The following is a 25926-nucleotide window of genomic DNA, read 5'->3' as shown; positions in this document are numbered from 1 at the left end:
TTATGGTCGGTTTTAACATGAAGCTTTCCACATACAAGATATTGTCCAATTTTTGCTAAGGCATGCATAATGGCTAACATTTCTTTGCCATAAATTGAATAGTGCTTCTCTATTTCTGTCAACTTCCTACTTTCAAATACTATTGGGTGTCTTGCTTGCATGAGGACTGCTCTGATCCCCTCTCCTGAAGCATCACATTGCAATTTAAATGGTAGTGCGAAATCTAGAATAGCTACAACCGGACATGAACTCAAGGTTTCCTTCAATTGGCCGAATGCTTATTGTGTTTTATCATTCCATGAGAAAGCTCCTTTCTTGGTTATGTCAGTGAGGGGTGTTGTTAATCTAAAAAAACCTTTAACAAAGTGTCTATAATAGTTGCATAGACCTACAAACCCCCTGAGTTGGGTCAAGGTTTTGGGTGTAGGCCATTCAAAAATGGCTTGGATCTTTTCCTCATCAACGTGTTGACGTGGCTAAAAGCGCATTGCTACGACTCCATCCGGCCAATGCAAAATAGAATGTACTCGCTGAGTATCCTATCCTCTCTTGAGATAAGGAAATCCCTAATGCTGTTTCAATTTGATCAATGGGGAGGACCTCAAGGTTTCGATTGTCAGGTCTTGACTGCAGGATAGCTCAACGGTCGATGTGATTTGCTGGGAGCACAAGGGGACTTACATTTTGCAACAAGGTGGTATGCTGTGATTCTCAGACTACGAAATAAAATCAAAAAGGGAAGGGTTCAGGAAGCCTAAGGACAAGGATGATAACAACTAATGCAGCGGGTAGACAGATTTCGATAAACCAGTTCTTGTTTTGCCAGAGATACCCTCACAATTAGACAAAAACGGTGCAAGCTCCAAGGGATGAAGGATTTTCAGACTGGAGACATTCGTTTTAGGCACCAATTCTGGCGCAGCCTAAAGACGAACACCTACAGTTGAACTAAGCATAGTTTGGGCTCAGACTAACCATGCACAGTGACCTACAATCAGCAGACCCCCAATGGTATGAATGTTATGAACCAGAAATGCATCAAATACCCCTCTACACTTTACCATCAAAATCCCTGCACTCTAACATTAACCAGCTGAAGGAAACCATGCAAACAGACTAAAACAAAGACAACAAACACCATATTTCAATGTTCATATGTTTGCTTCAGCTGCCATTACAACAATTTATGCCGCATCTCTATGCTATGCCTAAAATCTAACCCACTCTAACTCTAAAATCTAACTACAAATTCTAACTCACAAATTTCTAACCCTTTACAAATGTAAGGCCTCTGCCTTTTATAGAATATACAATATGAACCAAAGGCTAGGATGGATTGCACCCAAGGGTCCTGATCTACCTCCCAGAAGCTGGCAGCCTTAACCCATGCCCATTAAACTCTCATTCATCCACCCAGCCACTTTTTCAACTACCTACAACTGTTTGGATTTAATTTAGGTCTATCCACTGGTTGGACATAACTAGCCTATGTCCCCTTTGGTACAAAATATCTTGAGTGGGGCCCACAGGTAGTTTTACAATAAAACAGTTTCAGTTCTTAAAACTGAATTCCTGGAATTAAATCCAGCTGTGTATTTCTCAGGAATGCATAGACTTGCAGCATTCAGAGAGTTCTTTGGTATTTGATCCCGATGGTGGACTTTAGCTTGGGGTCTGGTGGCACGCTTCCCAATGCTCGGTTCAGATCTTGCGCTCCTGCAGTGCGCTCCTATATCTTCTTCTTCAGCCTTCACCGCATGGCTTTGTCATTTCAGGCTTTTTCCTAGTTCTTTCCGATGACATCCTGCAACCTGCAAGCAATTGATTTCACTTTAATAAATCAATTTGAAAAATTAATTAATTTAATTTGACAAATATTAAATTTTATTTATGATGTCTGGCTTTGAGAAGCTCTTTGTGAGATGTATCTTTTAAATGTCGTCTTGATTCACTCTTGAATTAAAACCAAATTTAGGCCTGAGAGGTGGACTGCGAGATATTAAGTTTAAATGTTTCCGCCTTCTCACTCGGATTTCGGGACCTGTAGGCAATTTAGAACTCTTTGTTCATCATTTTATCATTTTTACACTTTTGGCTCTCCGACCGATTTTGCAAGTTTGAAGCCTTTTGTGCGATTTGTCTTCTAGAAGATTATTTTCAACTTGAAATTCCTTTATGCGATGTACATTTGCTTTTGGTCTGTGATTTATGATCTCTCACTCCATTTTCGGCATATTTGAGGAAAAATGGCGACTTTCATTTAGTGTTCGTTCTCGCCTTAAGTCTTCAACTTCGGGCTAAAAGATCAAAATGCAAGACCATACACCCCTTCGGCCTTAGAAACGTGGTTTGCGAACCCGCAACGTTGTAATTGCTTATAGGCGTTTAAGGCAAAAATACACAATGTTGCCCTTTATCTTTAATTTCGGCCAAATGAGCCATTTTTAGAGTTTGCTTGCATTATGGCCATGTAGGCCGATTTTGAGTTTAAGTGGAATCTCGGTTTAAAGGCTTATTTTGCGAGTTTGTTATCATTTTCACCCTTTCCTATTTTTAGCTCACTAGCCGATTTTGGCCTAGAACCACGTTTTGCAAGCCTTAGTCATTTTGAAATTTTCGGCCAAGAAGATGGTTTGAGAGTTTTGCTTTTTATTTTCCCTTTTTCAGCCTACTAATGCCTTTTGCAAGTTCGCACTTAGTAATTTCAGCTAAGAAGGGGAATGCACGATATGTGAATACTTCCTTTGCGAGTTTAACTATTTTCGGCCTTTTGGGCCTTTTTGCAAGATTTGCAAATGCTTTGTGAGCTTTATGTTTTCGGTTTTTCATCCTCTTCACGTGAATGTCTTATGTCATTTTCAGTTCATGATGATATCGCGCGACCTAGGGTTTATTTCAAAATGACAAGCTCCTCATTTTCGGGCTATTTAGAGAAAATGGGCGATTTAGTTTGAGCTCCTTTTACATGCGATATTCACTCTCTCAGCGATTTCGGGTGGTATGAACATTTCACGAGACTTTGGACTAGTGTTCATTTTAGGCCTATGAAGATGGTTTTCGTGCAATTTCAACGTTTTTCGGCCTAAAAGGCCAGTTTGCAAGACTTAGTTAAACGCCCTTTCTTTTCATATTTTCGCGATTTTCGGGTAAAAAGCATTTTTTTTCAAGATTTATGACATTTTCGGGTTATGAAAGGCATTTGCAAATAAAGTTGTTAAAACAACTTTTCAAATCTCACACGATTTTCGGCCTGAGTGTTTACTTTTGCAAATTTTCACTTCCATATTTTTGCTCGCATTTCAGCTTATTATACCAATTTTGTCTTGTAAAAGTTTGCGATTCTCGGGCCAACTGAGGGTTATTGCGCGACACTTTGCATTTCATTTTCTAACTTTTGGGCATTTCAACTGAAACGCGCGACCTTACATTGCTACAAACCCCTTCCACGCAATTTTGACTATGAATCATTTTGGGTAATTGGTTTATTTTGCAAGTTTTCAACTTTTGGAGTTTTCGTGAACTTGAAGACTTTGGGCGATTTGATTCTTAGCCATAGCAAACTCTGGCATCTAAGAGGAATTTACGATTTCATTACTTGCCCTTTCTGTCCACCAAATTCAGGGCTTCTTCTCTCCTATCGAGCAGATTAAACATGATGAGGGGCCCCCTATCGCAGAGACGGGGTGTGTGTGCGATACGCACAACACAACGCTCACCCCTTCTTCATTAATCTTATAACCTAAGTACGGTATCTCCTTCATGCCAAATTCGCATTTTGCCTCTTTATCGTATAAGGATTCTCTCTCTGGGATGCTTAGTACTTCATCAATATGTTGGAGATGTTCTTCCCATGTTTTGCTGTAAATAAGAATGTCAACAAAAAACACAAGTAAGAATTTTGTCAATTGCTGACGAAAAATGTGATTCATACATGATTGGAAAGTGGCCGGTACATTTGTAAGGCCAAAGGGCATGACCACAAATTCAAAGTGCCCATGATGACATCGGAAGGCTGTCTTGGGTACATCTTCCTCCATCATGCTGATTTGATGATAACCTGTTTGCAGATCTATCTTTGAGAAATATCTTGCCCCATGAACCTCATCGAATAGTTCATCAATTCTTGGTATAGGGTACCTGTTCTTGATGGTTCTTTTGTTGAGGGCTTCATAGTCTATGCACATCCTCATGGTTCTATCCTTTTTATTGACTAAAACAATGGTTGATCCAAAGTGGCTGCAGCTTGGTTGGATGTGCCCCATCTTAAGAAGTTCATTGATGGTTTTTTATAATCTCTTCCTTGAATCATCGTGGATGTCTATAGGGTGTGGTAATTACTGGTTTGGCACCTTCTTCAAGTTCTATGGAGTGTTCAAACCCCCTTCTTGGCGGAACTTGTGGAATATCTTCGAAGACCCTCTTATGCTTCCTCAATATGGGGTGGATATCTATATGAACCATGGCAAACATTGGGCGATCCATTCTCCTTATCCACGTCGAACGATTCTTTCTATATTTTTGCAAGAAACTACCTTTGGATCTCCATTAGGTAGGCCCTTTAAGGTCACCTCTCGTCCTTCATGCTGGAAACAAACCTCAAGGTTTGGGAGGTCCATGGTGAAGTGACCCAATGAATGGATCCAAGGCCTACCCAATATTATATCGTTCTCAAATGTGATCACATAGAACTTCCCCTTGATAGGATGGTCTCCTATCTTGATCTCTAGTTGAGGGATAACCTTGGTGCAATGACTGATGGTCCCATTAGCTAAGGCCACCTTAAATCCTTCAAATTCTTCAGCTTTTAGTTTCCTTCTAGCCACCAAATTTTTGCTAATGAAGTTGTGGAAAGCCCCACTATCTACCAAGGAGATCACTTTTTGTCCTTTGAGAACTCCTTTAAGTCGCAGCAGCCCATGTTCATGTTCGCTTGAAATTACAGCTAAGGTCCCATGTTCTATTTCTTCTATCCTTGGTCTTTTACATGGGCTTCCTTCCTTCCTTTCATCCTCAATTTCTTCCATTTGGTGTACTTGACCTCTTTTACATTGATGATCCGGCCTCCCTGGTTCTTTACATCTGAAGCATAGGTTCTTCCTTCTTAATTCTTCCCCTTGTCCTGGACCTTCCTTGGTTTGGCATCTATGCCCGAGCCTCTATGTTTCCTTGCAAAAATGGCATTGTGTTCCCTTTTCTTTATGTGGTTCCTCTCTATGGCCATTCTTAGGATATGCCTTGGAGGCCATATCTTGGTCTCTCCTTGGAATAATTAGCTTCAACTTTGATAGCCCTTTGTATTGCTTCACTCACATTTTGAGGTTCCAAGGGGTTTACTATCTTCTTGATTGACTCTTTGAGTCCTTCTATGAATAAGTAGGTAAGCCTTCCTTGAGAGAGGTTGCGAACCATGACTGCAAGGTTCTGAAATTCATTCGCATATTCTTCCACCGAGCCTTGTTGTGTAAGTAGGGTCAGTTCCTTGAAATACCATTCCAGATGTCTTTGATCAAATCTCATGATGAGCCTTTCAGTGAATTCATTGTATATGGTGATGCTCCGATGATCTTGAGCGACAAGGTCGTGGTGCCACCAATCGTGTGCTATCCAAGTCAAATGAAGCGTAGAAATTTTGATGGCGTTCTCCTCCGTCATAGGGCTGAGTGATAAGTATGTATCCAAATTTTGAACCCAAGATTCTTTTTCCTCCTATTTGGGTTGGCTTGGGTTTTAACCTCATAGTACTCTTTGAAGGGTATGCACTCTTGTATTTCAAGATCTAACCTTGCATATATCGCAGCTATCTCCTCCACATTTTCAATTATTGGTTCCTCACCCTCTGGCATGGGTTCTTCTCTGGGCAAGAATTTTGGCATGGTGGGTCTAACAATGGGGCCTTGAGACGAATGTTCATTTTCCGATCGATTGGAGTGTGTGTCTCTTCCCAGATTGGGATTAACCCTTGTATTGTTGTTACTCATGCCTTGAATGGCTCGGAGGATTAGCCGGTTAGTCTTTTCGAATTAATCATTGGTCTGCTCCATGAAAGCCATCATTTCTTTTGCCAACTGCTCTAACATGGATGCTTGGCCCCTTCTTCGTTGATATGTTTGCATTCACCAAATTCCCACAGGATGGCAAGGTTTTTCGCTCTGATACCACTTTGATGTTCCCAATGAGAACCTCCTTTCTGGACTGATTGATATCTGATGAATAGATGTAGAAAGTTACAGCATAATATGGACGTGGAGGATGTTACAACTTAATTACATATGGTCTGCAAATAATACGACTTAAACCTCAGTCATACAATCATTTATATATACATAATGACAGTTTCGGTACAATTATTCTGAAGTCTTGGTCTGACTTGGGAATATTGTACCCAATCTGATTGCACGATATTTACAATATTCCTAGCCTCTCTTGTGGTGAGGCTACTCCTACACGGGTCACCAATTCTCTTCTGAAGCTATCGGGCTTCTTCTATATCTCGTCCAATGTCAATAATGATCCTCTGAATTTCTTCCTCCTTAAAACCCAGACCGATAGCATCTCTCATTACATATAACTGTCTTCCTTGAAGGATAGCACCTCTTCATGATCGAGGAGGCACATCTCCTTCCAACGCCTTCCTTCATAACAATCGGGTTCATCTTTCATGGAATATGATTAGTCGTAATTGCTGATGTTTATAGTGACTCGTATAATGGTTGTTGCAATGCTTATTGATTAGCAATGATTAACGGATATTCATAATCATCCCGACTTACTTGACTTCTTATTGTTAGAAATTGATCATATGTCTAAAGGTGTCCCTGTGATCTATCTTGTTAAATTGAATCCTTAATAAATCCGACACATCCTTGTCGAACACGTTCACGCATTCGCAGAAGGGTATTCTTCTCTTACGATGGGTGTGATCAATATCACAAATGATATTATTAACACGTATAGTCTCACTATTACTTAATCACTCCGAACAGTAACTTAGTCATCGAGATTCTACCGTTGGAAAGGTGTTGGGCATGTAATCACTGCTGCTATGCATTATACGAAGGACAAGGGTCACTGCTTGTATCTTAATAACATGTCTGATATGATTTAATCCATACTAATCAAGCTATCATGATCGGTGTAATGCATATACGTGCTATTTGTGTCATAACTTCGTCTCTTCCTAGAAACTTCACGAAGTTACTTATGTGCTCATAGGTGGGGACATCACAGAGTCTAGCCCATCGAAACCACAAAATGTATTGCTAGGTGGTTATGGAAATCAACAATGGTGGAATCAAATATAGTACGACTCCAGAGAACGTCCTATCCTACAGTGTCGACAATGTAGTGATTGGCGACACTTTGTGAGAGACTGCCAGAATAAGAAAGGCAACATACAATTATTAACCAAATGCTATGGATCAGGGGATCATGAAGACATCAACTGCTCGAAGCAAAAGGGTATTAATATGTTGGATGTAGCAAAACAAGATGAGGCCATTCTAGCAATCATGAGAACATAGACGAAGAAGGCAGTGTGCCTAGACCCTTGTACAAAGAAGGAATGACTCCGAGAAGCCAGAGCGGAAGTAGAACAAGTGTTGGTGAAGGAACGAATAACCTCCAATGGAACTGCAAGTATGTCATTGCGAGAGTCAAAGAAGAACATAGTTCGACAGGTGCTACAAACAACCATACCCATCAAGGTGACAAACCTTCTTCAAACTATGCTGCAACTGAGAATGGCAATTAACAACACAATCAATGACGAAACAGTCATCCACAAACAATGTAAGCCACAAGAGGAACTGATGGGGAAACCACCACATGAGGGGAATGAGGCCAGTGATCCAATGTTGCTAATAGTGAGCATTGGGAGGAAGTCAATCGTTGTCAAGATGGAAATAATGGACCAAAAGCCGACAAACACCACCGTCAACAAGGGCTTGGGAGTTAACGTACTACAAAAGACACTTGGAAATGCCTCAAAAGACCAACACTCTAGCCGCCAACCTTTGACTTGGTAGGTGTCCACCAGCATGGAATCAAGATGTTAGGGACGTTGATGGCACAAAAAATAATGATTGGGACACAACAATTTCTCTTGGACTTCTTCATCATCCCGTTGTTAAAGAAGGTGCATGACACACTCCTTGGGAGGGGATGGTTGATTGCTGCCAAGGCGGATCACAATTGGAAGCGAAACACGCTCTCAATTGAGAGTAAAGGAATTACGTCATTAACCTAAGAAATTAAACCGTAAGTGAGGAGTTGGCATCCTTTGAATCAAAGTTTGAAGACAAAGAGTTAGGTATGGACAAAGGAAGGAAAGCCATGGAACCTAATGATGAAGGGGTGCTTGAGATGGAAAACCGCTCTAAAGATGAGACAAATTCCCTAAATGGAATATTCCACTAGCCAATGGAGGAATACGAGGAATTTTCACCAACATGTAATTTTCTTAAAGCTACAACTCTCAATGAAGAGCAACCAATGAATGAAAGCATGTAAAGTTATGAAGGATACATCTAACAATACAAAGAGTAGAATATGTAATGTGGAGTGAGGAGTGTAGATATACTTGTCAACGAAAATCAACACCACAAAAAATTTACAGGGAAGGAGAAAGAAAATGAGAAAATGATTTTATGGGAAAAAAGATGTTGAATAAAATAAAATATCAAATGTTGAGGAGACTTATAAGAAGATTAATTATAATACTCCCAACTTCCTCGTACGACAGTTTCAAATTGCACCTGTTCGACAATTTCATTTTCAACCTATACGATATTGTGTAGGGCAGTTTCATCTTGCACCCATACACACTCCTTACTATTTCATACAATGGCAGCTTATTTCATTCCACACCATACGACAATTTCCCGTCGTATGAAATTTTTTTGTTCTTTCCGTACAACCCACCTTTGGCCACTTCATACGGTGTGCAACCGTACAGTCACATCCATTGAATTTTGTACGGTTTCGTGGTCATTTGCATGCAGGGAAAGTTATTCCTGAAACTGTACAGCAGTCTAGCATCTTAGCACCTTGGCATTTGCATGTAGAACATCCCCTTGGCATCTGTCACGTATGGCATAACTATCCTAAACGACATTCATCACGTGTAGCATCCATATATCCCGTATGGATGGTAGCCACTCATCAAGTACGACTTTCTCAACCCTTACGACATTCACCATGTAAGGCATCCCCATATCTCATACGCCCATCCCATCCTCCCATACGAGCCTAACAAGGTCTTTATCCTGTACAAGCAATAGTCAACCCATGTGTACGGTATTATACTCGCAGTGTACAACTGCCCTTGGTACATACTTCACATTGTCTTGTACGGCTGGCAAATCGATTCTTGGTATGGTTGGTATCCATATGACTTCGCAACTCACTACAACTAATAGTTTGTGGATTCTTGAAGGGTTCTTGTAGTACGACATCGACAGTTCGAGTACTCTGCTACCATACGGCAATTAGTCCCCTTCGTACAGTTCTTGTGCAATGAGCATAGGGTACCACTGACATCTTACAATGGAATACGATGATTAATTTTGTAGTGGAGAGTACGACTCAATCAGAATTTCGACATCTTACATTGGTTAAACACTGCAAAATCTCTATTTTCTGGCTTCATCAGCATTGTTTTTGCTATTTTCAAAAATCAGAAAATTGATGTGCGCCATGGAGTTCCACACTGCCCCTAGACCCCCACAAGGGGCATTGCCCCCAAACCCCCATTTGATTTGGTAGGTACACTACAAGTTAGGGTTGTCCAGTATAAGTCATTGTCTAAACTCTTGTCATTACTTAACCCAAATATTACTTGATCTATTTGTTGGCTGGAAGACGACTTTTTCTTCGGGGGGATGATGTCGTCGGCATAAAATACTTTTTGTTATGTTCGATAATATTGGTTATCTGCCAATGTATTAATTGTTTGTATTAAGTGGGTTGTCACTCTCAAGTAGTTATAAGCGTCGGTTGGTTGATAGATGTGCTCATCTTCGCAACCGTCAAGTCCTTTAAATATGTTGTGTACCGTCAAGGAAGGTAGTAAGATAGAGTCGGATCAACTGTAATCCTTGGCCAACCATCTTTGGTCTTCTTCTCTAAAATAATTTCATGTGTGAATAAATATATATTTTAATCTAGTATGCATTATTATCTGTATTATTATTTCCTGTATTAAATTTATTCATTCTTGTTTGCAAATCAATGAATCTTTATGGAAAGCAAAGGTTTGCTACTAACGATTCAAGTTTACTGTGTTACATCCCATTTATGCCCTAGTTGTTTTATGCAATATTTATGTGACGCTGTTGGTGTAAATAATTATTCATCATGGATATTATTACACTTTACTTAAGTTTACTTAGGAAATGCATTTCATAGTAGTTTGGGTATGAGACACTTGGGTGTTTGTGCCACATTGGGATAGTATGTGTAGGAGAAATTCCACCTTTTATGGTGTTGATCTTGTTGTTACACTCCACATTCAATGGGTGATCCACCTCATGTGGACTATTATATTATTTCTCCTACCTAACCACACCTATTTCCTACCTACCCTTGTTTCTTATTGAGCCACATGTCATGTTTGTGTGCTCACATATCCCTAGCCTTGCCTCTATAAGCAAGCTCATCTACATTGTATGTAATTGATATTATTGATCATTTTCTATTGATGAGAATACAATTTATTCTTGTCCTATATTGTGTCTCTATTTTGTACATTTCATTGAGCTCTTGATCTTGGCAAAATCTCACAGATGCTAATCGTGCCCTAGGTGTTTATGTTATAACTGAGTGATGATGCCCTAGATGGTATTTGTGTTCAGTATAGTGAAATGATGACTTACAACGGTTAGATTGATGTTTTGATATCTATCATGATGATATTTTAGATATTTTATTTATGTTAATAATATTTTTCGAATTGTCAGAATTACGACAAGATTTCAGACTAATTGATTGAATTGGGCCAAGTGTGTGCAAGAGTTCGTCGCCTCCAAGAAGGGAGGGAAAGTATCATCAGGTCGGGACGTAAAGGAAACAAAAAAACTCAATGCCGACTGAAAACACTAACCTGAGCCAGGTAAATTTATGTTGACCTTGCCAAACCTTGATAGTCATTGTGTCAAGAAACCTAGATGGTCCGTGCAGAGAGTTTAGGGTTCATAACCCTAGGTTTTGTTGCGTTTTGAGGTATCTCATTATTATTATTATAAGGAAATTTTAATTAATTATATAAATGCCTCAAAAGCTCATGTTTAAGCATGCATAAATATTTATATAAGTATATATATCAATATATACTTCTTAGGCATAGCATGGATATGAGACAATACATATACCCAACAATTTACATGACCCTATAGGCATGCCTACCTAAGGCGTATATATTCATATATGCAAATATATGAATATATTATGCAAAAAATTTGAAAGGTTACCTAACCTTAAAAGTAAAAAGGAATGGGAAAAACATTATTATTTATTTTAAAAATAAAATAAATAAATAAAGAAATAAGAGATATCCTATAGCTTAAATGAAAATAAGTTTAAAATAAATGTTTCACCCCCTTCTTGGCATGATTCATTGAACTTTTAATATCACTTGTCAATAATATTTTATTGGCCAAAATTAAAAGGGGTTTGCCTTAAAAACAAAAATGTAATGCATATTAAACAATATTATCGCATAACATTATAAGCTCCTTTTATCATTTTGTGAAGATATCCATCGGGCATATTATATGGGGGGTTCGATATCATAAATGTTATACGATGTTTTTAAAATGGGAGAGAACATTCTTTCGGCATGATATGGCAAACCTTTCCGCAGAAGCTAAAACATGGATAATGCGTGAATGAATTCTTCACGGAGAAGCCTAAACAAACACGCTTTTGGCATGAGAACTGCTAAATCACGTGAGGATGGAGGCAGTTTTTGGTATGGAGCCTGGTATTAGGGCAAGGAAGGAAGTAAGAAAACCGTGTTGCCAAATACATAGGCGATAGGGAAGAGAAACGATTCATTCCTGCTGGTGGGTAAACATAGAAACAAGGATTTTTGGCTCCGCGAAATTGGTTTTCTTCTTGCATTTTCTGAATAAGGGTTTGGAGTAAAGAACGACTTTGGGAGGGCATTCTTCAAGAGTTTTTCTTCTGAGAACATTCAGGTCATGTATTATTTCAAAACCCAGCTGGTGGTTTTTGTTCTACTTCATTTAGAATCAAATGTTTTGATTCAAATTGTGTGCAAGTGCGAAATGATTTAAGTCTTAAGCATTTTCATAGGGTTTGAGGTTTGTTGGATTCCTATTTTTTTTTTAAAAGAAGAAAAGAATGCAAATGCCTTTAATTTCTGCTTCCCATATTATGAAAGGAAGAGTAATGTCTGGAAATTCTGCATTACTAGTTAAGGAAGATTATTAAGAAGTCTGAACCAGTTTATATATTTATGAAATCAGACATACCTCTGATTTATATAAAGATTTATATAAATACATACAGGTATATCAATGTACCCACAAGATATAAATGTATGTGTATGTATATGTATGATTGAAGGTCATATGGGTGAATGATTGTATGTATTTAATTGCTTTTTTATTATAAATAGATAAAAAAGACATTCCAAACGGTTCCAGACTATTGTGGTTTCTCCCAAAATACAGTAGGGTTAAGCTGTAATTATTATTTAGCTCTCATTTTCTGTTAAGGAAAATATGCCACGTAGCCTTAGCTAAGAGTATGAGCAAGTTTGAAACCACATACCCGCATGTAGACATACGTGTATGTATATATACATCAGGTTATGTAAGTTCTTATGCATATATTGAAAAATACATTTCTCCATAAGTATGAGAGAATGGGTTATTACTTATATTCAAATAGGCATAGTTGGGAGGAAATTCAAGTGTGGTACCACCCAGAAATAGTGATGAATCATCCAAGATGCATATAGCTGTTATAGAAGCCTTAACAAATTGGGTAATAATCCTTCAAGGGACTGCCAAACTGATTTTGAAGTAAAACAAGAACCAAGGGCATGAACAGTCTCATAGTACTATTATAACACCATTGTCATATGCAAAACAAATATACAGTTGGAAGGTTCTTAGACAACTGAAATCTAAAATTGACAAACCTGATATTTATTGCAACAGAGTCAACTTTAATGCATCATTCGTATTTACATAATCACGCGTATATATATGTATGTATATATGAGGTATATATATATACTAAGTCACAAAGTTCGAATTCGGATTCAAATTCAACAGCCATGAAATTCAGATGAAATTCGACAAGGGAAAAATTCGAAAAAAAATTCGGATAAAATTCGCCTTCTATAATTTTGTTTATTTTTAAATATATGTATACTTCAAATAATTTATCAGAATAGCGACCCTTGTTGGAGAAAATCCGAGGGCAACCCAGCAGTTGCAAACACCCATGACCCAATAGATACAAAGCATATACAAAGAATACTCACGACCAGATGAGTTGTGTTTAGAGGCAGATAGCAGTGCTTTATAGAGGAAATTCGATTAAATTCGATTTTTTTTATAGAAGTTTGAAATTCGATTAAATTCGAACCTCATCCATGAAAATCGCCGTATCTTGTGACATAGTATATATATATACAGGTGTGATATAAAGCTTGGAAGAAAGTTGAGCGCAATTGTTAAATTATGCCGAAAAATAACCCTCAGATTAGAGGGGGTGCATATCCTTTAGACTTGTAATAGGATATTTTACCTCTTGAATAAACTATCTCAGATTTGTCGAAGTCTAGAAATCTTAACAGCAGAACCTTGGTTTCTTCATAAAAATTTGTAGTCAAAACTATAATTATCTGTGGTCTTTAATAGAACCACTGGTTCTGCGATATATCAATCTCTAGTTATAATATTTATATTCTCTCTGTTATGAAACCTTAACTGTGGCAGCGGCCTTTTTGTGAAACTTAAGAACTTTATTTCAAACCTCTGCATACGATCTAGCTGTTATGTTTGCTTAGGAAAATTGAGCCTAAACCTGAAGAATCTGATAATACTTGAGTGTATGTGAAGGTATTTATACCAGTGTGTCTGTGTATACATACTTTATCATGTACTGGTAAGCTTTTATTAGCATAGGGGTGCGGCCATATACCACTCAATGAAAGGGTGTTCATACCCGAGTCTGCTTTATGAAGAATTTAACCTCTTATTCAAGTTATTTCAGAACTTTCTAAGACTGGAAAGTCAAGACAGCACTAAGGTAAAATTATCCGATTGGGATTACCTTCTCTAGATTAAGAAATGAACTTATACCCTAGCCTAGGAAGGCAGTGGGTAGAAGAGCACCATTGTACTTCGATGCAGATAGCATCACTATGGAGAGGTTACTCTCAAGATGCCAGGACAACAGAGACATGTCCGGCAAAGTTATATTCCATGCTTAGGAATTGTGCATACAATCTGGCAGCTCTTATGCTCCCGACTTTCCCATGCCAGGGATTTAATTGAAACATCTCAAATTATTGCAATCTTAATGAGAAAGAAATTAACATTAACTTTTATGAGTTCTAGAGTGGATAACAAATGAATGTTAAGCAATTACGTGACCAATAGTCGCCATGTCAGCACAAACATTGTCAACTGTAAATTAAAACTCTCTTGTTCTAGACCTATGCCCTAGAACCCTTAAATTGCAGTCACGAGGGAGTAATTATGAATTCGCTCACAAGTGTAATCGCTCATATTTGGAAATATTGGGGAAAAAGGAGTTCCCATATTAGAGCATCAATCAAGATAGTTATCTTCAGCTTGGTAAGATCGTCTGACTAGAGTAATACTTCAAAGCTCATTCATGCAGATGGGCATAATAATATCATTCTGGGAGCACTTAGACTTTTAGTAAATATCACCTCAGCAAGAAAGGGATTGATAGGCAAGGGAGCTTATAACGCTTTTAAAGCTAATAGTCCTATGTATAGAAATACATAGCTTCTCTGCCCTTAATGCAATTGACAATCAAGCAAAATAAATAGTTTTCTAAACAGAATAGTACCAGCACGAATGCTCTAAATACACGCAAAACATAGAAGCAAGTGTTGATGGGGGTGATAGCAATTTGTCATCTATCTCATCTTTCCCTCACTAAGGTAAGTAATTCAGTTTAAACCATGCTTCAATGAAATTAGAAGGAAGCAAATTTTATCTAAGTTAAATAAGGCCTTTAACCTCAGGATGAGGTAGAGTACAAGCCGATACAATCATATATGCCAATCTGTGGTGAACTAATGACGATGGAGATTAATGTAACCTTCATGTGTAAAAAGGGCATTATTTGCTAATCAATTGTAACTTAATGGCGGATCCCAGTTAATAAAGGCCAAATATGGGCTCTCTTCCTTGTGTAGGATTATCTTCAATTCAAATGGCATCGAGTTCCGTTTTCCATTACCTCCCTGCGAAGGGCCGGCCCAATCCAATTGGATATGCCACGAGGGACTAGATAGTTCGTGGTTGGGAGGAAAAGCGCCCTAATGATACTTTCCCTCCTCACCAGGATCATGACAGAGTTTTGAAGTTCAAAACTTAGCATCAGTTGAAGAGTACTCTCTAAACCCCTTTCTCTCTTTTATTTCATGCAATGTTATTTATTTCTTTTTCTTACATATATGTTTGGTTTGAGTTCAATGAAATTACTTCCAGTAATCGTTATCCTTGTTTTTAAAAAAAAAAAAAAAAGAATCTCTTCCTTTATGTTACTTTGCAATGAAACGGCAATTTACAACGGTTACATTCGTTTCAGTTAGTCACCTTTATGAATAAATGTTTCCTTTAAATTTTTTAGCATGTTACATACTGAGGATGAAATCCCTCAGTGAGGAGAGTGTTTGCACATGTGAGAGATCACCGAAGAGCACACAATTTATAATCTCATTCAAAGATTATACAAGGGCATAATTGTTTTAGATTTCCAGAGTTATTCAGGGGTTTACAGAGTTACTTGAAGGCAGATTGAAGAATTTATTGCAGGTTGGAGGCCATTAATCACTTCCTAAGCCAACTGTACCTTACTTAGCTTGTTTGTACCTCCCTAAAGCTGGCACGTGGGTTTCATAGCAACATTTCCAATCAGATTTTTATCTATCTTCAGGCCATACTAAGCATTCATATCTAGACGCCCCTCGTCATTTTTCTACCTATCATCCTTCAAGAGGCGTTTAGAGTGATATTATCTGGGCTTTGTCATAGAGTGTTGGAAATTATGCCATTTTCAGATTTTCAGAATTGGGGTTTGACTGTATTGCTGTTGATAAGGTTTGATTATCAAATTGACAACTATTATTTGCCAATCATCCTCTACCATGCAAAGGATTTCACCTTGTATGCTTGTTAATTTTGATTATTGGAAAAGAATTGTGGGTTTGTGTACTAAATACTCATTTAGTTTTTTAAGTTATTTCAATTTATTTTCACGCATTTATTCATTTCGACCAGTATGAACAATAAAACAACCAATTATAGATCAGTAAGGGAAACATGGTAATATAATGAATGTGTAAGAACAAAAAGGAAAGGGAGACTCATGCATGTATGCATGTATGTGCAAGGATGCAAATACATAGACACATGATGTGCCCATTTATGTGAAAAGACACATGCATGTATGTGCACGGAATGCGCACATATGTACACATGTATTGTGGATAGAAGAAACACTTGCTTTCATAATTATCAATGAGGAAGGTTAATAAGAATCATAATGAGGGTAGTAACTCTTGAGCAATCCTACACATGTAATATGATTATATTGAAGTTGAAACTGAAAGTTGACTTAAATAAATCCACTTGATTCTAGAGTAGTTTTCGTTTAGTTGACAGAATGCAGTTAGCATGTCAAAGTGGTTAAGTCCACTTAGTCAAGTCAACTAGAACTTGAGTAAAGATGAACAAGTTGAACAGGTTGGTGAACATTGACAGCATGTTAAATCTGCTTGCAACTATATTTAACCTTTGGCCAAGGTGGCACAGTGTTCTGCATGTATCCCTCAATTTACATGAATCAGATATACTTCCTAGTCAGAAGATCATACTAGTCAGAAGGTCATACTAGTCAGGAGGTACCTCTAGTGTGTGACCGACTAAAGTCGCATAGGTTCTAAACACTAGGCTCAAATGGCAACGAGACCTAGTCATGTGTCTACACCCTCATGAAAGGTAGGGCTACTTCAATAAGGTAGGTCTATGGTTGCAGGTAAAGCACCCTGATGATGCTCTCCCTCCTATAGAATAAGCTGAGACTTGTATGAGATTCTAGTTTGGAAAGCAAACATCAGTTAACTCTACCCTTCTCTTTTACTTATTGCATTTTAATTAATGTTGGGAGGAAAGTACAATTTACGATTTGTTTATGTAATTTTACTCAGATAATGTTTGATTACATTTCAATTCTTGATTCAAAAGAGTTAGAAAAGTTTCGAAAATTTTGATTTATGTAAGTTTGCATTTTCTTTTAGCAAAAGTAAATTAAATTTTCTTTATATTTTCTTTATGAATAGTTAGCATGTTACAAAATGAGAATCTACAGAAGATGCCTAATTCTAGAGCCGATGCAGGAAGAGATCCTAAATTATAGCAGGTTTGATTTGGTGTGCAGTCTGGTCAATTGAAAGATTTCTCACCAATATTTGGATTGAGCTGATATCAGTAGTTGAGTAGAGGTTTAACGAAGGATTGGTTGGCAGCAGCTAGCATTTTCGACATGTACCTGAGAGCAAAGCAGGCAGATTGGGGTAACAATTTTTGGCTCAGTCAAATGATCAATGCAGAATTCCAATGGCACATTCCTTCAAGCTTATTCCTGTGACACTTCCTTTGATGTAGATAGTAAATTTCAAAATTCCCAACATAAGAAATGACTTTTGGAAGATGCAAGCAAAACTGCATGAATTGATAGGAAAAAAGGTGCTTCCATAAGTATAGCTATGAGGTATAGGTGTGCAGTAAATGAAACTGTAAGAGATAATAAACTGCTCTCTTAAAGAAATGCTGAACTTGGATATTTTCATGAGTTATATTCTAATTTTCTGATCCTTTCCTTCAAATATCTAGCTCAAAGGAAAGATTTATCCTTTTTCGTATTTTCCAGGTCAATTCTAACAAATGCCTTAGTTGGTTAGGATCTCATAATCTAGCTATGGGTCTGTTTTCTTATGTTAACTCATCAAAGAAATATTATTTACACTAAATGTGTACCCATAATGCTGGCAAGGCACACAGTCTTCTCCATGGACCTCCATCTGCACCTCTCATCTCTAAGTATCTTTTAAGCCTCACCTGCAGAAAAAAAATACAGCTATACTTATTACATCTTCATAAAATTTGAAAAACGCATTGACGTTAACCTAGCAACTAAGTAACCAACATTCAACTGGTTCAAATAACAGTCTGCATTCGTAATAGAGCTAAATATGCCTGAAAATAACCTCTGGAAAGATTGTAGTGAGATGATTTTCCCAATCATTAAGTGTAGGCAGTTCACCAGGTAACGAAGGAAGCTTACCTGCCAAGAAATCCTGGACCAGGACAACAATATCATATAAGAAAATTTCCGCCTAAGATTGGAAATTTCCATAAATAAGCAGAAATGATGCCGAACATATCATCTAGGTTACAATGATACCTAATGAACTGACATTACAAAAATTTCCTATCCAAAATGAATATGTGTGAAAATATCCAGATCACTTTAATTTCTAAAATGAAAGGTGTACAATATAATATAAAAAGGATATGTCAAGAAGTTTCAATACTCTGAATGACATGCCACTACAGTCGATGTACTTCTTTTTTCGATACACAAAGTACATAGGAACATCTAAAGCATAATCCACATAACTTTCAAACCTGCACCAAAAGGACTATATTAAACAAACTTGAGAAAATACCAGGCTAAAATCTAAATGAAACATGAATCTGCTCAGCTATTCTGTTTCTGAAACTGTACACCGCACAATTTGTGATCAATGTATTGATACATAACTATCTTACTATTCAAATGCTCCATAGAATAGCCTATGGCTAACAATGAACCCCCATCCTTAAAAAAATGCTCAACTTTTTTTGTAAACTATAATCTTAAGGTTGGAAACAGAGAAATTAAACAATTTGAAAGCTTCAACGCAAAGACAAGGATAAAATATGAGAAATCCCTCAATAATTTTAAAGGCTAGAATATACTGATGAATACTTAAGAGTTTGAAGATAGCTCCCGTAAGCCCATCCTCCTGTTACACACACACTCCATTGCAAATGAGGACACCCTCTTTTTTTTCGCTTCTTAGCATAGGTTGTTTTCTTAGTTTTGCATACTTAGTAGTAGTTTTAGTCTCCAGCTCCTACAAAGGTCATGATGTCTTGTCAATCTGGAGTGAATGCATAAGTCAATCCATGAAGTAAGTGTGGAAAGAATGAAATAATCTAAGATTTTGTCAAGGAAAGGTCAAAATGAAAGGATGGATGAAATTTCCTAAGTGAAAGATGGAATGAAGGAAATTTTCCAAGGATAGAGTTACAATGAAAAAATCATGTTTGAGGTGCATTTCCCTTAATAAATCTGAATCTGGATTAATTTCTCCCCTCAAAATTCCATATTGAAAATTTGAAAATCTTGAATTGGAATGTGAAATTCCATATTTAAATTGCAAAATCTTTCCCCATGTTAAGTTTGCACTTCGCTATCTTTCTCCAAAGTGATGAAACGTTAAACATTCCATCTTTAGGTTGTGAAATGCAAGTAAATTCCTTGTCTAAATCTTGGAATACAAGAAATTCCCTTTCCATGTCAAGAAAATGCAAGTTAATCCACCTGATAGTCAAGGAAATGTCAAAAATTACTTCTCCTAGGCTCATATGTGCTTATCTTTCCCTCTCCAAGGTGGAAATGTGCTCCAAACTTCTTCTCTATGGTGGAAATCCACTACAAATTTCTTCTCCAAGGTGGAAATTTGCTACAATTTCCTTTTCCAAGGTGGAAATGCACTCAAGGAATTGCCTTTCAACACTTGGAAATATTGCAAATTTCCTCTCCAATGTGGATTTATGCCCATCATTCCATCCTTCATGTGGAAATGTGCTCAATGTATCCTTGCACACATGTAAAATCTCCTAGGGTAGAGTTAAGGGGAAAGGAGGAGGTTGGTTGGGTTAAAACCTCTCCACTAACATGTTAAGCAAGACAAAAAATGTGAAAATAAAAATCATTTTTTTCTCAAGTCAGCTTTTGTCAATGGGAGTTTGCTATTTCTAAAGGTGGAGCACATATACAAGGAGAGCAAAATGAATAACGAGCAGATTTAGTCCGAGTTCCAGCAGGTCAAAGCAGAATTAATGGGTAAAATTCGCAAGTGCAGATCTAGGGCAGAATTTGCTAAGGATTAATTGCACAAAATTGCTAGGAGAAACATCATCCCTCGCCTTATACTTCTACACTGAGCTCAGAGTTCTATATACCATTTTGTGAAGAAGGGCATTTTTCTGAAAAAAGAAACAGTTTTGATCCTCTTCCACATTCCATTGAACTCTGTATTTTGATTTCCAGTACAGTTTTTGTGTAAGGGTTTGTTCCAGGAGAGACCCAGTTATTTAATTCTCTTGTTTCAGTTGTCTCTCCTGTGGAGTTGTGACATCTTCTCACTCCCAGGACGATGAACACTAAGCTTAGAACTACTAGTGTTATGATGAATGAAGCTGACCGGCCTGGAAAATCATGAAGAAATTTGAAATCTTAATTTGAGAAACCATGATTAGGGGTGGCCGACCTGAATGAGGGTAAGGAAAATTGGAAGTTGCATATTAAAAACAAGTGAAAATGCTATCAAGGTCGGCCCTTAGTGGCAAATTGTCATTCCAAGTGTAGAGGTGCCTATATATGAGACATCAAAATATCATTTCTACAAATTCAAAATGCATTCCAAGCAGAATTGAGAGCAGATTGGATCAAGGATGGCGAATTTCCAAGAGAATTAAGAACAGAAAATGTGAATTCCAATCAGAATCAGGTGTTAAATATTGTAACAACAGCAGCAAGGTGCAGATTTAATCAGGTTTCAAGATCAAGGAAAGAGTAGAACTGTAGCAGACCTGAGAAAGACTAACCAGACAGGAATGAAGAAGAAGCCAATCAGATAGGAACGGATAAGATCATCATCTTCATAAATCATTCAAATGAATTCCAAAGTAGAACAACGGTACATCAGAGCAAAAAATAAGAAGCAAATCCACACAGAAAGAGGTGAATTCCAAAGAAGAAACAAGTGTGCATCAAAAATCAGAATTCAAACAAGGGTGATGTGATCACAAAAAAAATCAGATCAGACCAGAAAGGTACGAATATCTGCAAGGATATCAGACCTAACCAAATGTTAAGATTATAAGTATAAAGAAGGATATTTGTAAAAGGGAAAATTGATGGTTTACATTCAGTAGGGAGAGAGATTTTATTGGCAATTTGATCATATTTTCGAGATTTCAAAACATTATTTCCAGGTCTAAAATAAGATTTCTAAGGGGTGATAGTGCCATCTCAAAATTTAAGAAGGGCATGTGAAATAATTCTCATGAATTATTAATGGTGAGGTTAATGCCATTTCACAACATTCTAATGAACACTGATTAGTATGCTAATTCCTTTTATAGTTCTTCAATATGGATTGCTCATGCAAGGACTTGAACTTTTTATCACGATTTTCGTGCATCTTACTAACCTAGGGTTTTATTCACCATCATAATATAAGGTTTTCCTTTTGTCTTTTCAGGTTTGATGCAAAGAATGAAGTGCATGGAACATGGCAAAAAGGACTTGCAACATCAAGACACTCAAGAAGATCACATCATGCAGGGAGGTGTTTCAAGCAATTTCTCTACAACGAAGATTCTAAAACAACCTTGGATTTCTTTGGAAATCCAAAATCAAAGGAAGGAACTCAACAATGCGAGGAGAATCAATATCAAGGAATCCATAAGGATAATGAACACGGAGCTTTTCAAGGATTGCTCTAGGATGAAGGATTGAGTTACACCAAGATAAGGTCCACATATTCATGATGAAGAAAAGCTCAAGAATGTGAGATAAGACAAAGAAGGATTTACAAGAAGGATTCTAAAAATGAAAATGAAAGGTGCAACATGAAAAGATCAAGGAAAGTAGATAGTTTGAGAAGAGTTAATCAAAGTTAGAAACTTGATAACGATGATGCAATTTATGAATATATCCCATCACATCAAACAATTGGATTATGTTGAATATCAAGAGATATATATGCTAATGTGGCACCTAATCATTCTCAACCAATCAAGTGATGCCATGTCGACATGTCCAAGTTCATTGAACTTGACTAATTCCAAGGAAGATCAAAGTGGCGTGGAATTGAATATAAATATTATACCTTACCATACCTCACTTCTCATTGGACCGTTCTAAAAAGGGACACATGTCCAGAGTTGTGTAATCATATCATTGGTCAAATATTAAATGTAGGTGGTCATAGTTGTAACTACCCCACATTAGGGTTTTATTGTTAAAATCTCGGCCATTGATTTCAAATCAATTTGGGCCCTTGAGTTTTAATTCAAAGTCTATAAAATGCTTGCTCTTCTCACCTGTAAAGGTTAATAGAAGATAATTAGGAAGGAAGTAGTAGAGAAAAATAGATTAGAGTAGGAGGAGAAGAAATTGTGGCCAAGACTATGTTGAAATTAATTACATATGATACGGTGGATCTTTGTGTCTTGTTTCTACATTTTGCATGGTTTCTTTCTACTTCTCAAATTTAGTTGAAGTTCATTGGTTATGATAGTGATATGTGAAGATATTTGATGAATTCCTTGGTTTATACCATTGGCGATTTGTTGATTGCAAGTTGCTTTTCAAGGCTTGTTTGAACCTCTTTTTTGGTAATAGTTTGATTGTGAATATTGTTTGCTGGTACAACTGGTAAATTAAATACAGGAAATAATAATGTACATGACAATGCATACCAGACACAGCAGTAAAATATATCTTTATTCACACATTCAATTATTAAAAAGAAGAGACCAAAGTTAGTCAGCCAAGGATTACAATAGATCCGACAATACCATGCCATTTCCTTGACAGTACACGACATATTTAAAGAACCCGACGGTTGCCGAGAGGTACACAACCGTCGACCAACCGACACCTTTTTACCCGAGACTGACAACCCACTCAATACAATTAATTAATACCTTGTCAAATAACCAATATTATCAAACATAACAATAGGCAATTTATGCCGACAACATCATCCCCCCCAAAAGAAAAAGTCATCTTCCAAACGACAAGCAAACATCAAGTAATATTCGGGAAGACTGATGATGTACAGCGACTTCGACTGGACAACCCCAACTTGTAGTGTACCTGCCAAATCAAATGGGGGTCTCGGGGCAGTGCCCCTCGCAGGGTCTGTTTACCCTCTGGGTGAATAGTTTAGAACATACAAATAGAATGCTTAACGAAAGACAATAATGCCATAGATACCAGATAAGATCAAGCAAATATAAGACATACTATTTCTATTCATAACCGTGTTTGTCTTTACAAGTTACCTGCCATAGTATAAAAAGGTACCGAGGGGATGCGAGGGGCAACCGTCACACCCGTAACTATCATCCCTCGGTTACATTACTAACAAAGTAAAGTAGTACTTAATTAACTACAGTTTTGTTCTCGTACAATATTACTGCCAGCATCATCCCCCCCGAAAAAGAAGGTCGTCTCCGAACGACTTACAAACAAAATGGGGAATACATTGCTACAACAAAACCCAAAATCAAAAACTAAAGGGATGCAGAGGGCGTCCCTGATGAAGAAGGCGCCGGTGGTGGTGTAGTGGTGGAAGCCAATCACCCACGCAGCTCGTACACCTGCTCAGTCCTCCTCTTCAGATCTCATTCTGCCACCATCTGCCTCTCCATTGCAGTCTTAACCATATAGGTTGCCTCCAACACCTCTTTCTCCTTCCTGTCGATGCTCTCCAATGCACTAGCCAATCGAGTCTCTAACAAAGGTCTAGATGCTCTCTCCACCTCCAGCCACGTCTCCATCCTCACCCTAGTTGCCCTTTCCTCCTCCAACTGTGTAACCAAGGCAGACTTATCTGCTACCAGAATGTTCATTGCTGCCCGAGTTTGTGCCAATGTAGCCTCAACCTCCTGAAACCTGGCAGCCAGCACCTCCCGAGCCGTCATTGCTGCTACACGCAAGGCCTCAGCTGTGGATGCCATATGTTGTGTCCTCTAGAGCTCAAGGTAGCCTTCTCGAAAGGCCTGCTCCACCTGTCTCAATAAGGACTGCATCCGGGTCTCTCCAACTCCCTCAGTGAGGCGCCAAGCCTCCAGCATCCCCAATTTCTCTGTCTCAGGCCACTTGCCAGACTCAATACACCTTACAAACTCTTTGTTGCATCCAGTGCTGAAAAAGGTCAAAACTCTCTCCATCCATTCGAGCACCGCGGCATCCTCCTGGAGTCTCACAGAGGTCACAAGCCTCTGAGCTCCTACAGTCATATCGGCAATGAATTGCTAAAACTCTCCCAAACCCTGTTGTACTCAAATCGTCACCCCCTCATCTCTGCAAGGACTCATCATGACATCCGGGGTGGGCGAATCAGCCCTCTGAACCTCCCTACTACTTGGAGAACTCTCTCCCTCGAGATCAATAACTTCCAGAGAATGCATCTCCCTACGGGGAGATAGAGCAGCCTCGCCTACAGGTGCCACAGGGTGTGAGCTGATAACGTCTCAACCAGGCACTGAAGTCATCCTGGAATGCCCCTGTTTACACCATTTCCTCCTGTATATGACTTGGCACATCCTGCTGAATGGAGACCTCTGCACCCTCCAAGATACCCGGCTGCTCTACGAAGTCCACCACAAGGACTGCAATAGTAATAGAATCGGTCCCTGGTGTGGTCTCTGCCCTCGGTGGTTTCATGGCTATCGTCACCCGAGATTGCCCAAAACCAGGTACTGGCACTGTGGTGACTGTACTGACTGTCCCCAATGAACGTGGCACCGTCAACTGGCAAGTCACTGGTAGGCCTGTTGGTGTAAACTAGACCCTAGCCGGATTCTATGCTGGAGTAGTTCTTACTGGTGAGGATCCTTCAACGCCCGCTAATTCCATTACCTCCTCCCTCGTCAACTAGTCACTCCCTCTACCTGCCAACCGGAAACTCTCTCTGCTCACCTGGGAGGTGTCGTCGGATTCGTCCTTGCCACTATCAGCATCCTCCTCATTTGCGTCAAACTCCTCTGTCTCTGACTCTGCTCCTCCGTCTCCGACTCCATTTCTAACATGGCGAGCTTCTTCCGTTTCTTGCCCAAACGTGCTTCAACGCCGTGTGTCAAGACATCCAAATGCGACCAGTAAAATATAGACGGCTAGTCAGGTGCAACACGACCCTATGGCTCCAATGGCTGTGAGCCTGGGGTAATCTGCATGCGAACTGCATCCAGAAATAGCCCGATGGGGTGATGTGGCATGTAGAATTTTTTATACTAGAGGGTCATGAATTCCTCCATCCTATCCGCCAGCAATGATGCCCAATCGTACACCACTCCATTTTGCAGCCCATTCATTAGGACAATTTGTGCAATAGCTATATCCGACGTGCAGTTGGCACCTGTAAGGCGACTCTTCACCATGGACAACAAGCATCTCCATACTCCCTTCGCCAAAAATGATTTCTTGACCCCCCTTCCCTTACCAACACTTTTGAGGCTATCCTTTTCTGCTTGTGTGAGGTTATCCCGCAACATTAACTATAGCAAGGTGGCACGCACGTCTCGAGTGATTTTCTGCGAAGTATCAATTTTTTTTCCCTTCACT

General features: G+C 38.5%; 1 protein-coding gene across 5 annotated transcripts in view; it reads right to left on the bottom strand.

Moving 5' to 3' along the window:
• Window positions 1-25926, bottom strand: part of LOC131034270 (glutamate--cysteine ligase, chloroplastic) — a 229499-nt gene that overhangs the window by 91507 nt on the left and 112066 nt on the right. For all 5 annotated transcript variants that reach the window (XM_057965714.2, XM_057965713.2, XM_057965712.2 and 2 more), the window contains exons 10-12: window positions 18830-18923; window positions 18503-18592; window positions 18273-18353 (exon numbers count right to left, since the gene is read on the bottom strand). In XM_057965714.2, coding sequence (XP_057821697.1) covers window positions 18273-18353; window positions 18503-18592; window positions 18830-18923 — 265 coding nt within the window. The remainder of the gene's footprint in view (window positions 1-18272; window positions 18354-18502; window positions 18593-18829; window positions 18924-25926) is intronic.

Source organism: Cryptomeria japonica, chromosome 11 (genome assembly GCF_030272615.1).
Source record: "Cryptomeria japonica chromosome 11, Sugi_1.0, whole genome shotgun sequence".
Lineage (NCBI taxonomy): Eukaryota > Viridiplantae > Streptophyta > Pinopsida > Cupressales > Cupressaceae > Cryptomeria > Cryptomeria japonica.
Note: the sequence above shows the minus strand (reverse complement) of the source record. Positions and strands in the feature narration are given on the sequence as shown.